We start from the raw sequence: 13,913 nt of genomic DNA, 5'->3' as shown, positions 1-13,913 counted from the left end.
CTAGTAGACTGCAAGGCAGCAACACCGAAATTTAATTGTAGGACAGATTTTTAAGATAAGAGGTAAAAAAGGTTAGGATTGTTGATCTGTCCTCAGTATTTGACTTATAATTACAGTCACTTCACAGTCTTACACAGTGCCAACAGAAATGCCTGCAAATTCAAGATCTAATTGAGTAGTGAATTGAAAAGTAGATCTGGAAGTCCTTGTGTTGCTCTTACTAATACCCATCAGCTTAGCTTTATTTATTTAATGAAGCATTTATTGAGCTTCTCTTCGACAAAAGGACTGTGCCAACCACTAAAGAAACAGGTGAATAAGACACCCCTAAACTAACTAAAGCCATTACTCTTTTAAAGAGAAGTCAGACACCTTGCAACCAACAATAGTGCCATAGTACAAAGTACCGTGGGAACCTAGTGCCCCCCCACCAAAAAAAATCCATTTCAGCTAATGTGATATTCAAGTTTAGCATTGAAAGATGAATTTCATTGAGCAATAAGTGACTGGGAGAGCACTGCAGACAGAGAAGGAAAGGTAATGACCAGATAAAAGCAAGAAGAATTTGGAGGTGTAAAGTGCCTTTGGGGAATTGTGAGCAGCTATAATGAGAAAATAAGATGCATGACCAGAAAGAGGGAGTGATGGGAGGTACCACTAAGAAAAAAGCTTTTAATGCAATGTTTAAAGCTTTATAATTTATTATGTAGATAACCAAGTCCTCTCTCACTCTTTGAGGAGGAGGAAACAATGATCAGTTAACTCTGATAATATGAAAAATAGCTCTAACAAACAATATATGGGAGATAGCTTGAAGAACAGGAAAAATTGCAGGTTAGGATACTTGTTGTGAGTTTACAGCAGTAGTCTAGGTGAGAAATGCTGAGACCTGTAACATGAGAATAGATAACAAGGCATATGTGAAAGGGACATTTTGGAGATACACAAAAGTATTGATCTTTTTGTACATATGGAAGGTAAGAATGGTAGGATCAAAAATGACTTAAGGATTTATCTTGAATGATGGAGGATAGTGGTACTACTAACCAACATGAAACTTTCTGAATGGATGGTGGAGTCTAGCACGAGGAATAGTTTTCGGGGGAGAGGGTGTGTCCCAGTTTGGACAGAACTGCCTTCAAGGAAGGATGTCCAGAATGTATTTAGGAATGTGATTTCAGAAAATAGACTGAATAGAAAGCTCAAGGCATGAGGTTATGGATTTGTGAGTTATCAGCAAATAACTGACAGTAGAATCCATAGGACTAAACAAGAGCACCCAAGTGAAGAATATAAAGCCAGGAAGTTGAGGAGCATGAAAACAGAAGCATTAGATTTAAGTGCTAGAAGGTAGTGATGAATCAAATAATCATTTTAAAGGCTAATTAGAAGCAACCACTTCAGAAAGCAGTATGGAGATTTCTCAGAAAACTTGGACTGGCACCACCATTTAACCCAGCTATTCCACTCCTCAGTTGATACCCAAAGGACTTAAAATCAGCATACCACAGTAATGTAGCCACATCAACGTGTATAGCAGCTCAATTCACGAAAGATAAACTATGGAACCAACCTAGGTGCTTTTCAACAGATGATTGGATAAAGAAAATGTGAGATATATGTGTCTGTGTGTGTGTGTGTGTGTGCATTATATATATATATATATATATATATATATATATATATAAAGGAATATTACTCAACCTTAAAGAATGTGATTATGGTATTTGCCAGTAAATGGATGGAGCTGGAGAATATCATGCTAAGCAAAATAAGCCAAACCCAAAGAATCAAAAGTCTAATGTTTTCTCTGATATGCAGATGCTAGCTAAATCACAAATAAGGGGTAGTGGCTAGGGAAGAATAGAGGTACTTTGGATTAGACAAAGAGTAGTGAAGGGAGGGGGCATGGGGGTAGAAAGAATAGAAGAATGAATAAGACATTATTACCCTATGTGCATATATGATTACATGACTGGTGTAACTCAATACCATGTACAACCAGAAGAGTAAGAAGTTATACTCCATTTATGTATCATGTGTCATGTATAACTATTTAGAACACATTTTTTAAAAGGGTAATTAGAAGGAGAAACAAGAGAAAGTAAGGTCATGGCAGTCAAAAGAAGAGAACAGTTTCAAGGAGAAGATGCTCACAAATATCTTTTGTTACAAAAAGGTAAAAGTAAAGTGGCTTGTGCCTGGATGCTTTGAGCAGAATGGTAACAAATGCCAGAATTCCATAAGGTAAAAACTAATGTGAAATGCAAAAGTGAAGACCACTAACATAAACTATATATACTTCTCAAAATTTTAGCACTGAAGGAAAGACTTGACCATGTTTGTAAACATTAGGGAATGAGCAGATAATAAGAACTGAACTAAGATAGAAGAGAGATGCAACTATGAAACTACTAGAAGAAAAGATAGGAAAAATGTGTCAGGATATTGGAGTAAGTAAAGACTGTTTTGGAGAAGCTCCCAAAAGCACAGGAAACAAAAACAAAAATAGACACAGGACAGGAAACAATCAACGGTGAAGAGAAAACCTACGAAATGAAAGAAAATATTTGCAAAATATACATCTGACAAGGGGTTGACATCCAGAATATATAAAGAACTCCAGAAAGTCAGTAACAACAACAAAAAATCACCAGGTTAAAAAATGGGGCAGCAATAGACCTAAATAAACATTCCTCGGAAGAAGACATATAGATCCTTTGAGCGCTTCCTTAATTGCCAAAAAACCAAAAATGAAAAAGGTGACAAATAGCTAATAGTTATATGAAAAAATGCTCATTGTCACTAATTATCAGAGACCACAATAAGAGATTCCCTCACTCACATAAGAATGGCTGTTACCAAAAAGACTAAAGTAACAGGTACTGACAAGATGTGGAGAAAAAGAAACCATTGCACACCACTGGTGGAAATGTAAATTAGTCATTATAAAAAATAGTGTGGAGGTTATTCAAAAAATTTAAAAACAGACATGATCCAGCAATCCCACTACTGGCTACATAGCCACAAGAAATGAAATTAGTATGTCAGAGACCTCTGCACTCCCGTGTTCATTATAGCAGTATTCACAATAGCTAAGAAATGGAAACAACCCAAACGTCCATCAGCTGATGAATAGATAAAGAAAATGCGGTACATATCCACATCAGAATATTCAGTCATAAAAAAGAGTGAAATCTTCTTCTTTGTGACATGGTTGGAACTGGAGATCATTATCCTAAGTGAAATAAGCCAGGCACAGAAAGACAGGTACTATATAACCTTACTCGTTTGTGGAAACAAGTTGATCTCATAAAAAGTTGAGAGTAGGGGGAGAAGGGGATATAGAAAGGTTGATTAGTGGACACTCAGTTGGATAGGAACAGGTATTCAGTTATGCTATGACTACACAATAGGGTGACTGTAGATAGTAATAACTTACTGTACATTTCAAAAAGCTAAAAGAATTTTTAAAGTTTTTACTATAAAGAAATAATAAATGAGGAAGTAGATATGTTTAACCTACTTTAAACATTATACAATGTCTACATGTATTGAAATATCACCCCATTATTATAAACATGTTTTATGTTTGAATATACTAGTTTGAAATGTAAACATAATTTTAGAGAGAGAGAGAGAGACAAAGGATGAAGAGGTCTAGAAATCTGGCTATGAGAAGGGCAATTTAGTTCTTCCTACCTAGACATGTAAATTGGTATAGCTGCTAGGGAAGTTCTTTAAAGTTCCCACACTGGTATTTCTACTAGGGTTCAGGAACTACAGTATATATTAGCAGCTTGACCAGGTAACACCTTTGTCCTCTTAAAACTAGGAGAAAGTAAGGCAGAGGCAAAGAGATTCTTGGCAAAAGCATTAATTACTCCTTGTCCTAAACAACCATAATCTGAGGGTATCATTTGAATTTCTCAGAGGAGATAATCTTACTGAAATATCACTTTATCAGATCATTCCATGAGTTACTTTTTTTGCAAATGTAAAGACCCCTAGTAGCACAAGAGAAACAGCAACTACCTGATAGCAGTGGTGACACATGCCTATAATCTCATCATCTGGGGAGACTGCAACAGGAGGATCACAAGTTAAAGGTGGGTCAGCCTGGGTAACTTAGTGAGACCCTGTCTCAATTAAAAAAAAAAAAAAATTAAGGGCTGAGGAGGTAGTTTAGAGGTAAAAGCACATCCCCAGGACTGTAAATAAATAAATAGGGCTGGGGCAGAAGTTCAGTGGTATGGTGCTTGCCTCGCATGTGTGGGGCACCGGGTTCAGTCCTCAGCCTACGTAAAAATAAATTAAGATTTTGTATCCATCTACAACTAAAAAATATTTAAATAAATAAAGCAACTTCCCTCTTTTTGCCTTTAGTTTATGGTGGTCTATGGCAAGTAATCTATTGGTATGACACAGTTTGTATCCTTTCAATTAGCTGTCTTGTGAATTTAAAAAATGATTTCATATTCACTGAGGACAAGCAACAGTTGTTAGGAAAAGGGATACTTTTACACTGGATGGCTAATGGGAATAGAAAATTAACTATTAGTGTCGCACTGCACAGAAGCTATTCCTTTTCTGTTCTCATGGAGTCTGCTTCAACGGTCTTATGATAAGGTGTAATAATTTCAACTTGTTTCCAAATGTCTAATTTATGAGAATAATATGTTTTAGTTTCTTCTTTTTGCTGACATTGAGATGAAAACTTCCCTCAGTCTTCCTTCCTACTTGCTCCATCCTTCTATCCATCTCTCTGTTATCAATCGCTCAAAAACCCTTTTGTTTAAATAAAGATAATGCTGACTGCCAAAACAAACCCTAAAGCTCCAGTGTTTATCACAATAGAAATTTATTTTTCATTGACTTAAAGTCCAAAGGCACAATATGGTTCAGGAGAGGTCTACTCTACAGTGTTTCAGGGACCAGCCTAATGAAGCCTCTGCCATCTTTAACACACTGCTTCCTCAAATGTTGAGCTTTGAACATTAGAGAAGCATGCCAAGGCAAGCATATTAAGCAGGTTTTATTTAAAGGTAATAATACAGACTTCTCCCTGGAGGGAGAAGGGGGCCATGACTGATGTTTTAGAGTACCAAGAAGTGAGCATGACCTGCAACTCTTATAGGTTAGGGTCTCTACCTGCTTATCTCTCCTTCCTGCCTATGTGACTAGGAAGTTGCCGGTGACATAGCAAAAATTGGTGAGCAGCAGATGGCAGGGGGAGGGACAAAGTGATTCAGGCAGGTAAGGGGTCAGGGAGCATTAATCAGCAGCTCCCTGCCTGTAGTCCTTGACAAAGACTAAATTTGGTAATCAGTGGGATCCGGAGATCCTTGACATTCAATTCTCCCAGGGGCTATCTCCAACTTCCAGATGCAGATGGCTTTCACCGGCCTCCATTTCCTCGATTTGACCCTCCCCTATTTCTACATTAACGGCCTGTCCCCAATTCTGGCTTCATTACCTTTTTGATGGTCTTGACTGGCAGATAAAGAGACAGACAAATGGAGAAAAAGGATTTTCAGGGTCAGGTCTAAAGTGATGAATATAATTTCTGCCCACATTTCACTAACCAGAACTGAATCACATGACCCCACTTGAATGCAAGGTTTCTAGCAAGGTAGCCACTTCCCAAGAACAGCTGTTGACTCTGGAAGGGGAGAAGCACAACCCTTGGTAGACAGGAGGTCATCTCTGCCCCATAATTCCTATCTCTGTAGGTCTCCCCAAGTAATTCCCCACATTTGCCTCTATAATATAAAACATTCCACAGCAGCACATATTATTTCAGCCAAAATCATAAAACAGATTAGATGGACTTTACATTATAAGCAGTTCCTCTTCAACTAGCTGTAACTATATACCACTTTGTCACATTTGAGCATCATGCAGAATATCAAAGCACCTAAGTGTTGTTTCTCTAAAACATGAAAGTGTTTTCTGTTATGTTTGTCACCACAAAAGTTAGTGAAATCTGTGACTACACACTAGTGGCCATGACCAGAATGATGAAAAGCAACCATGCTAGAAATATTGAGTCCATTTGTTAGCATTACAAATAGAAACTAAGACTAGCTACCTCCCTGGGGTTCTAAGTGAAAATCTATTAGAAAAACAAGCATAGTGTCTGTGTAGATAGTGTAAAACAACTTTTGTACAACTTACAACTTCCAAACTGTTAAATGGCAGTGAAGTGAAGTGATTCTTTAGAAAGGATTTTTCCTCTAAAAGACTCATCTCTGAACACTTGAGGTATAAGAACAGAGTCATCAAGTGATAGTAGCTCCTCACTGCCTTATAACTCACAGTTGTCCAAGAGTGAGTATCATTTGTTTCCAGTATCCATATCAAGGGGATAGTGATGCCTGAAAATGAGAATGGAAGAAGATCTGCCCTATTGTATTCTGGACGCCACCTTCTGTGATTTTTATCAAAGCACTTATATCCTGAAGAGAGGAGAGAAGACAGTGCTAGGGTATCCTTAACTCTGACCTGTGATTAATCCTCAAATATCTAAAATTGAATGTCTTACACATAAGACTTACTATGTTCCCCAAAACCTCTGGTCTTCATAAGAAATTTATATTCCTCTTGTTAGCTTAACTATTACCTTATTTCTTAGAGACCAGTTAGCTCCGTCCTTAGGCTTCTGTCTGCCTAAAGTTACACTACCAAGTTTTTCTGCTTTGACTAATAGTAAATGATATCTGTAATGACATCACCCTGATGTGTGGATTTCTCTTTTGGCTGCAAATGGGTCAGAAGGCATGAGGACCACGGTAAGAATAGAGTGTTATATTTCACCGTGTTGCACACATAAAGGAATAAAGTTCTGTTTGAGCACATAGTCATCTTTGTGTATGTTTAAAGTCATTCCTTTAATGTAGCAATATGCTAGTTACTATGGAGGATACAAAAGAAGTATAAAATACAATTCACTTAATATGTCTTAATTCTTACCACGGTTCTGTTTTACAGAGAGGTTAAGTAGCTTGCTTGTTCTTTGTTTTAAAGCTTCTCAGTACAGAACTAGGTTTTTACCTAGGGTTTCAGAGTCGAACAGGCAACTTTGTGAATGTAGGCAGTGAAATTTGCAGGGTAACTTTGAATCACAAGGCAGTCTCATTGTAAAACCTATCTGGTTTTTATAACACATGAACATCTGAACTCATATTAAATCAATTTTGATTACTATCATCTTTAATTACAGAGGGAAAGCATAGTTTTGTTCAGTCATGCCTAAAATCACATCACATTTATTAGAGTTCACTGTACCTTCTTAGCTACTCTTCCCCAAAATGCTAATCAAAAAAATGTCAAAATTAATGGTTACTGATTTTAATTATGTTAAAAATTCAGTTTTTACTGTACAAGTGAATATGTTTTTCTTTATATTAGTGTATTTATTTTTCATATTCCACCCAATATTATGAGTAATATTTATTTCTGTGCCTATGGTATTGTTTTTGTGAGAATCTAAACATTATTTAAAGTATTTTGAAAACCACAAGAGAGTATGCAGATATAAGCTATTGTTACTTACTCATTCTGCAGATATTTATTCCTGTTATGTAAGAATATATATATGTGAAAAAACATGACTTCCATCCTCAGATTCTAGTAGAAAGACTGACAAGAGAACAGTATGTCCTGCCTAGGTGCTTCATGGATATAAGTACCAGGTACTATAGGAACCTAAAGAAAGAATCCCTGGGGCTCCTGGGGCTGGGGTTGTGGCTCAGTGGTAGAGCACTTGCCTAGCATGTGTGAGGCACTAGGTTCAATTCTCAGCACCACATAAAAAATAGAGATAATTATGTCCATCTACAGCTAAAAATATTTTTAGAAAAAGAAAGAACCCCTTAGTCTATCATGGGTACCAGGGAAAGCTTCACAGAGAAGGTGGTATGAACTGAATTGAAGAATGAGTAATATAGACAGACGGAAAGTGTGTTTGAAATCCTACAGATAATTTACAGAATCTATTATTGAAAGTTAAGGTTAAAAAAAAAGAAAGAAAGAAAGTTAAGGTAAAGTGGAAAAGATCAACAAAAAGACAAGGGATGAATGATGGGAAACCTTTAGACACCATTCTAAGAATTTAAATGATAAAGCAGAGAAAATATAAAGCAAATGAAGAATTTTTAGCAGAATTTTGATGAGGATTTTGAGATATATATTCTTGGGATGGGCCAAAGAGTGGGCATTGAATGATAAAATGGAGAGCATGAGACTCTTGCAATTAATTATCAAGGTGAGACAGTATAAAGAAAAGAGAAAAACAGCTACTAGGTTTTATGTCTAACCAACTATATTTGAAAAAAATAAAGAAGACTTAAGGATATTTGGAATTGAGGGAAAACTTCAGGTTCAAAAGATGAATTTCATCTGACAAGTCACAGAGGTAGAGATCCAGCAGGCAGTCAGAAAAGCCAAACTAAATATCAGAGTTTGAGGTGTCACTGTGGGAGTCATTCACACTGAGGTGAAAGTTGAAGTAAGGAGGCAAAGAGAGCTACCTAGGGAAGAAGACTTAATGAGACATAAGGCAAAGAACTTAAATCATTGAAGAAAATAGCATTTTAAAAAATACCAGGGTAGTGTCATAGATATCAAGAGACAGTTTCACAAAGGGAGACAGTAAATAAGATCTAATGCTGGAGGGAGGAAAACAATCAAAAACTAAGAGAAAACCTATTTATTTGGCAATTAAGAGATTGCCAGTAATCTCAGAATATAGGCTAGGAGTCAAAAAGAATAATGAGGTTCTGGAATAAATAACAAATGATAAGAGAAAAAGAAACAAATATACACATGTGTAGAAAAACAGACTACAGGTTACCTAGTGGTACCACATTTTGTCAGTAAGGTACAAATAAAAATGCCAGTACATGATATAAATTGGTGTTACCCATTGTGTCCCAAACACCATAAGTTTTGAGTCCAATGAGCTGATCAGAACCATTTTTATGAATAATGTAGCATACTTCTGTTAAAAAAGAAATGAACTGTAATTATCACCTTCATCTTATCCTTGATCTGTATTGCTTGCTGTTTCTCCTCAGTGCCTGATCAACACCAACAAAAGCAAGCACTGTCATCTGTAGGTAAATGAGATGGACCCTGGAGAAATGAAAGCATCGTAGTAGGATTCCTTAGTTATAGCAGTGGAATGAAAATAGGGCAGAGTCAATTCTATGTCTAACTGAAAATTCCTTTCTTTGCCAAGCACAAGCTTTTTACCTTAATCCTAATAGGCATGGATTGTGATTCATGGCCTAAAGCATAGGTAGTATCGATCAGAGGCCTATATTCAGAAATTCTTGTCATTATTGTACAGTCACAGATGAGTCATTTAAAATAATAATTCTTAACATCAGGAAGGCTACAATAATTTCACTGTTAATAATGGGATAGAATTTTTAGACCTCAAGAATAGGATACTTATAAATGCTTCTCATTATCATCTAACTTCTCTATGCTCTGTTAACAGCCTACCAAATAAGTTGAGCTTTCATGAGATAAATAAAAGTTGTGGTGATTTCCAGCTTTCTGAGTACAAAACAACCCTGGTCTCAGACCTTCAGATGATAGTGATGAGTCTGTGCAGGCTGAACTTTTCTGGACATTGTCCCAGTCAAATAACCTCCTTTCCATTCTGTTTAACCTTGTCCACTTAACAAGTTGGCTTGGTATCCACTATAATTGAGAAATTCTATGAAGCCAAAGGTTCGAATTTCCTTTCAAAATCTTACTGACATGAAAGCTGAGATGATTCCTGTGTAAGATGGACAGTGTCCCACCCCTGCTCTTCAGGTTCTTCACTAAAGCTTTGAGAAAAAATAAAGAATGCTTAGTATGAGATATCTTCAAACTAAATCTGGCTAAGTAACCAGTGTTCAGCATAAGAGAAAAATACTCTTTAGACATTTGGGCCTCTTTTCAGGGAAGCAAACCAGCAAAAATTTACTTGCTGCTTTTCCATCTGTTTAATTTGGTCATTAGACTTGAAACTGAGATAATGGTTTCATTTCCCTCTTGCATGACTCCAAGTGAAAGGAACTTTCCAAGGAAAAATTGAGTTACTAGTGACATAAAGAAGTCTGCTGACACTAACCTGGTGGACAGTAGAGACATAGTTCTAGTGTTCACAGTTTCTAAAAGCTAACAAATGTGCTAAGGTGATCCAGTGTTCTTTCTTTAATGACAAATTTTTTTTTCTAAAAATTTTTATTGAGCATGTTTATATGTAGTAGGTTGCATTAAGTATTATAGAGAATATAAATAATCCAGATTTCTTCCATAAACAAACATAGAAATACATATACCCTGTATATAAACACATAGTTCATACATTGAATACTGTGTATGCATCTCATCTAGCTAGAGATGATAGTGCTTGCTTTCATTGTTGGTCAGGCACTGAGGAGAAATAGCAAGCAATACAAGTCAAATATAAGATGAGGATGCACACTAGAATTTCTATTCTGTTATTAATAGTGAAATTATTATAGCCTTCCTGGTTTAAGAAGTATTACTTTAATTGGCTCATCCACAAATACATGGCTGTATTTGTGTGTACATGCACACATACACACACATGTGTACACACACATTAACATTTCAAGAAGTATATCATTTGAATGTTTCAAGCTGGAAAAAAACAAAACTCCATATACAAATGGTATGCCTTTACGCCATGTACAAACATAGAAACAATGTATCCCATTTGTTTACAATAAAAAAAATGTATCCCATTTGTTTACAATAAAAAAAACTCCAATTGAAATGGATGAAACAATAAAGAAATATATTATTTCATATAATGAGGAGTTCAAAATCAGGACAATTTAGATGCTGTACAGTCAGAGCTCAGGCTGTATTTTTCTGCAGTTCTTGTAGCCTAGCACCCCTTGGCAGCTTTATCTTCAGACCAGCTAACCACATGATTCAGAAGGCAGTTCAGGGCATTGTAAGCAAACCAAACAATAACCAGAGGCAGAGAAAAGAGCTTTCTCTTTCATGACCAAATTGGGAATCTGTTAACAAGGAGATACGGGAGGATGGGTGCCATTAGGAAACTCCAGTCTAGTGGAAGAGAGAGCATGTGACTGTGTGGTAAATACTGTACTAGAGGTATATACCATCTATACTAGTAGCACTGAAAATATTTTATTCAACTTGAGGGAAAGGGTAGAGCTGATCAGAGTGGACTTCATGTAGGAAAGCGTCTATTAATCCAGTTTAACCATGTCAAGTTTAGGTATTTGGGAGTCTCCCAATAGAAGAGGAATCCTAGACGGATGGATACTGGTCTAAGGCTGAGAAGAGAAGTCTAGAGAGAGGAAAAAATATATAAACTATCCATAATGGTGCAGGCTCTGAGAATGAATGAGCTAATTCAGACATAGGACAGAATAGGAAAGACCAATATAGAGATCCTGAGGAACACTGACATTTAAGCATTGGTGAAATAAGAGTTGCTGACAGAAAGAGAAAATAAAAATGAAAATGTTTTAGTGCCATCTGCGTGTGGGATGGATGTAAGCCAACTAGAAATGACATTTTGTGCTATTCATAAATGTGATTTAGGTAAAGGACTAATAAAAGCTAGGAACCTTTCAATACCCATTATTTGCCAAGTAGCAAGTGCTCTTCCCCCAGAAACTGGTTGAATGACACAGTTTCATTGGATGGATGTATGACTGGGCCTGCTTTCCCCTCCAAAAACAGAATGGGGTCATTAAAGTTTCTAAAATGAGTTTCTTTTTCTTTGCAGGAGTGGTCACACATTACTTGCCTTCTGGTTTTCTCGCCAAGAGGGAAAACTAAACCGACAGCAGACCATTGAATTGGGACATCACATCCTCAAAGCACACATCTTTAAGGTAATTAGAGAAATGGAAACCCTTTTTCTTTCCATTTCTAGCAGACTTCCCTTAACTTTATATGTTTGAAAAGAAACTACTGTTACTTCAGTGTACTCCTTGCTTTCTGAAATTGTTTTGCTGCAAAGTTGGTCCATCTCCTAAAGCACAAGGCCTGTTCCTCCCTCAGTCTTTAAAAAGAGAATGAACCTTGTCTTACAGAGCAGTTAATAGGTTAACAGTGACATTTACATTGGCCATCTCCCAATTTTGTGGGTTTCTAGGCTTTCTAGGAAAGGTATTGTGCATGATCACTTAGGTATGGAGTATATATATGCACACACACATGTGCTCCATATATCACCTACCATCTCTTAAGGATAGTTATAACAACTGTCATTAACACAGTTTACACAATGTCTTTTTAAAAAACCACAGAGAGCAGCTAGTCTTTTAATTTTCTTATAATTGTTTTAGTGAAGATTTTAGTATTCCTGAGGCTATGATTTTTAAACTATTTACCTGGAATTAACACTAACCTTCCCTAGAGCTGTATTTCTTCCATCTCTCTCAAATTGCAGTCCCATTTTTCCCCAGCTATTTCAAAACTTGCAAGAATTCTATAGCATCAGCTTCTCTTAATTTTCATAAGCCTGGACTGGAGCACCCAGAAGAGGGAATGTATTTAATCTGTGAGTGCATAAATGCATGCCCTCATTCATTCATTCAACATTTACTGAAGCATGGTACTAGGAACAGGGGTACTAGAGTTACAAAGATACCATCTCTAATCTCAAGGAATTTGTAGTCCAGATAGCAGTTTTGAGTTAGCACATAGAAGCAGAGGAGGAAATTTGTTGTCCTGGTTTTTCTAGTTCCCAGTTTGCTATTTCTGTGTCTAATCACTCCAATCCTACAGTCTTTTCAGAGCTTTTCCCTGCTTCAGAATTGAGAAATATAGATATCTTAAACAGTTAGCTTCTCTCAACACTTACACATTCTTCATGGGACAATTAGTTCATACGCTGGAAATCAGTAAGAAGGTTCCTGAAAAGTCTAGGAATAGAACCAGCATATGACCCAGCTATACCACTCCTTGATATTTATCCTAAAGAACTAAAATCACATACTGTAGTGATACATGCATATCAATGATTATAGCAGCTCAATTTACAATAGCCAAATTATAAAATCAGCCTAGTTGTCTGTCAGTGGATGAACAGATACAGAAAATATAGTGTGTGTGTGTGTGTGTGTGTGTGTGTGTGTGTGTGTGTGTGTGTGTGTCATTCAATCATGGGAAAGAATGAAATCATGTCATTTTCAGGAAAATGAATGGACTTTGAGAGCATTATGTTACACAAAACAAGCCAAACTCAGAAAGTCAGGGGTCATGTGTTTTTTCTCATGTGGAATCTATATAGAGAAAAGGAAAAAATGGTGTGGGATCTTATAAAAATAGAAGGGAGATCAGTAGAATAGAGGGAGAATGCCATGGGGAAGGATGATGGGAGGAAAAGGGGAGATACTAGGGAACGAAACTGACCAAATTATATTGTTCTGTTGTGTGCATGTATGAATATGTAACAATCCCATTATTGTGTATAATTATAACATACCAATAAAAAAAAAGGTCACCTTGCCCCAAGAGGAATAAAAGAGTTCTCTTCAGAAAAATGGCATTAAGGGCAAATCTAAGAGTTTAGCAAATTATTCTCAATAATAAGCACACATCCAGAGAATACTGTTCATCAGATGGACAGAAGTGATATCCACAGTGACAAGTCCTTTTTTGGAAACATAATTGTCTAACAAATCACTGTACCAAAAATGACCTTACTTAGTGGGAGCAGAGTGGCACTAAAATAACAGATAAGGTTATCTCGTTCCAGTTTCAAGTGAACTGGAAAAGGTCTACTACTTCCATAAACTCTAAGATCAAATATTTATTCAGTTAGATTGAAGAATGGCTTAAGCACTAATCTTTTAGCATTGCTATCTGCCTAGGATCAGATGCAAAAATGAAGTTGATAC

General features: G+C 36.5%; 1 protein-coding gene across 12 annotated transcripts in view; it reads left to right on the top strand.

Moving 5' to 3' along the window:
• The window catches only part of TANC2 (tetratricopeptide repeat, ankyrin repeat and coiled-coil containing 2), a 554,326-nt gene that overhangs the window by 488,490 nt on the left and 51,923 nt on the right, over positions 1-13,913 (top strand). For all 12 annotated transcript variants that reach the window (XM_079134934.1, XM_079134933.1, XM_079134942.1 and 9 more), the window contains one exon: positions 11,792-11,900. In XM_079134934.1, coding sequence (XP_078991060.1) covers positions 11,792-11,900 — 109 coding nt within the window. The remainder of the gene's footprint in view (positions 1-11,791; positions 11,901-13,913) is intronic.

Source organism: Sciurus vulgaris (assembly GCF_902686455.1).
Source record: "Sciurus vulgaris genome assembly, chromosome: 3".
Lineage (NCBI taxonomy): Eukaryota > Metazoa > Chordata > Mammalia > Rodentia > Sciuridae > Sciurus > Sciurus vulgaris.
This window is presented reverse-complemented; position numbering and strand designations above follow the sequence as displayed.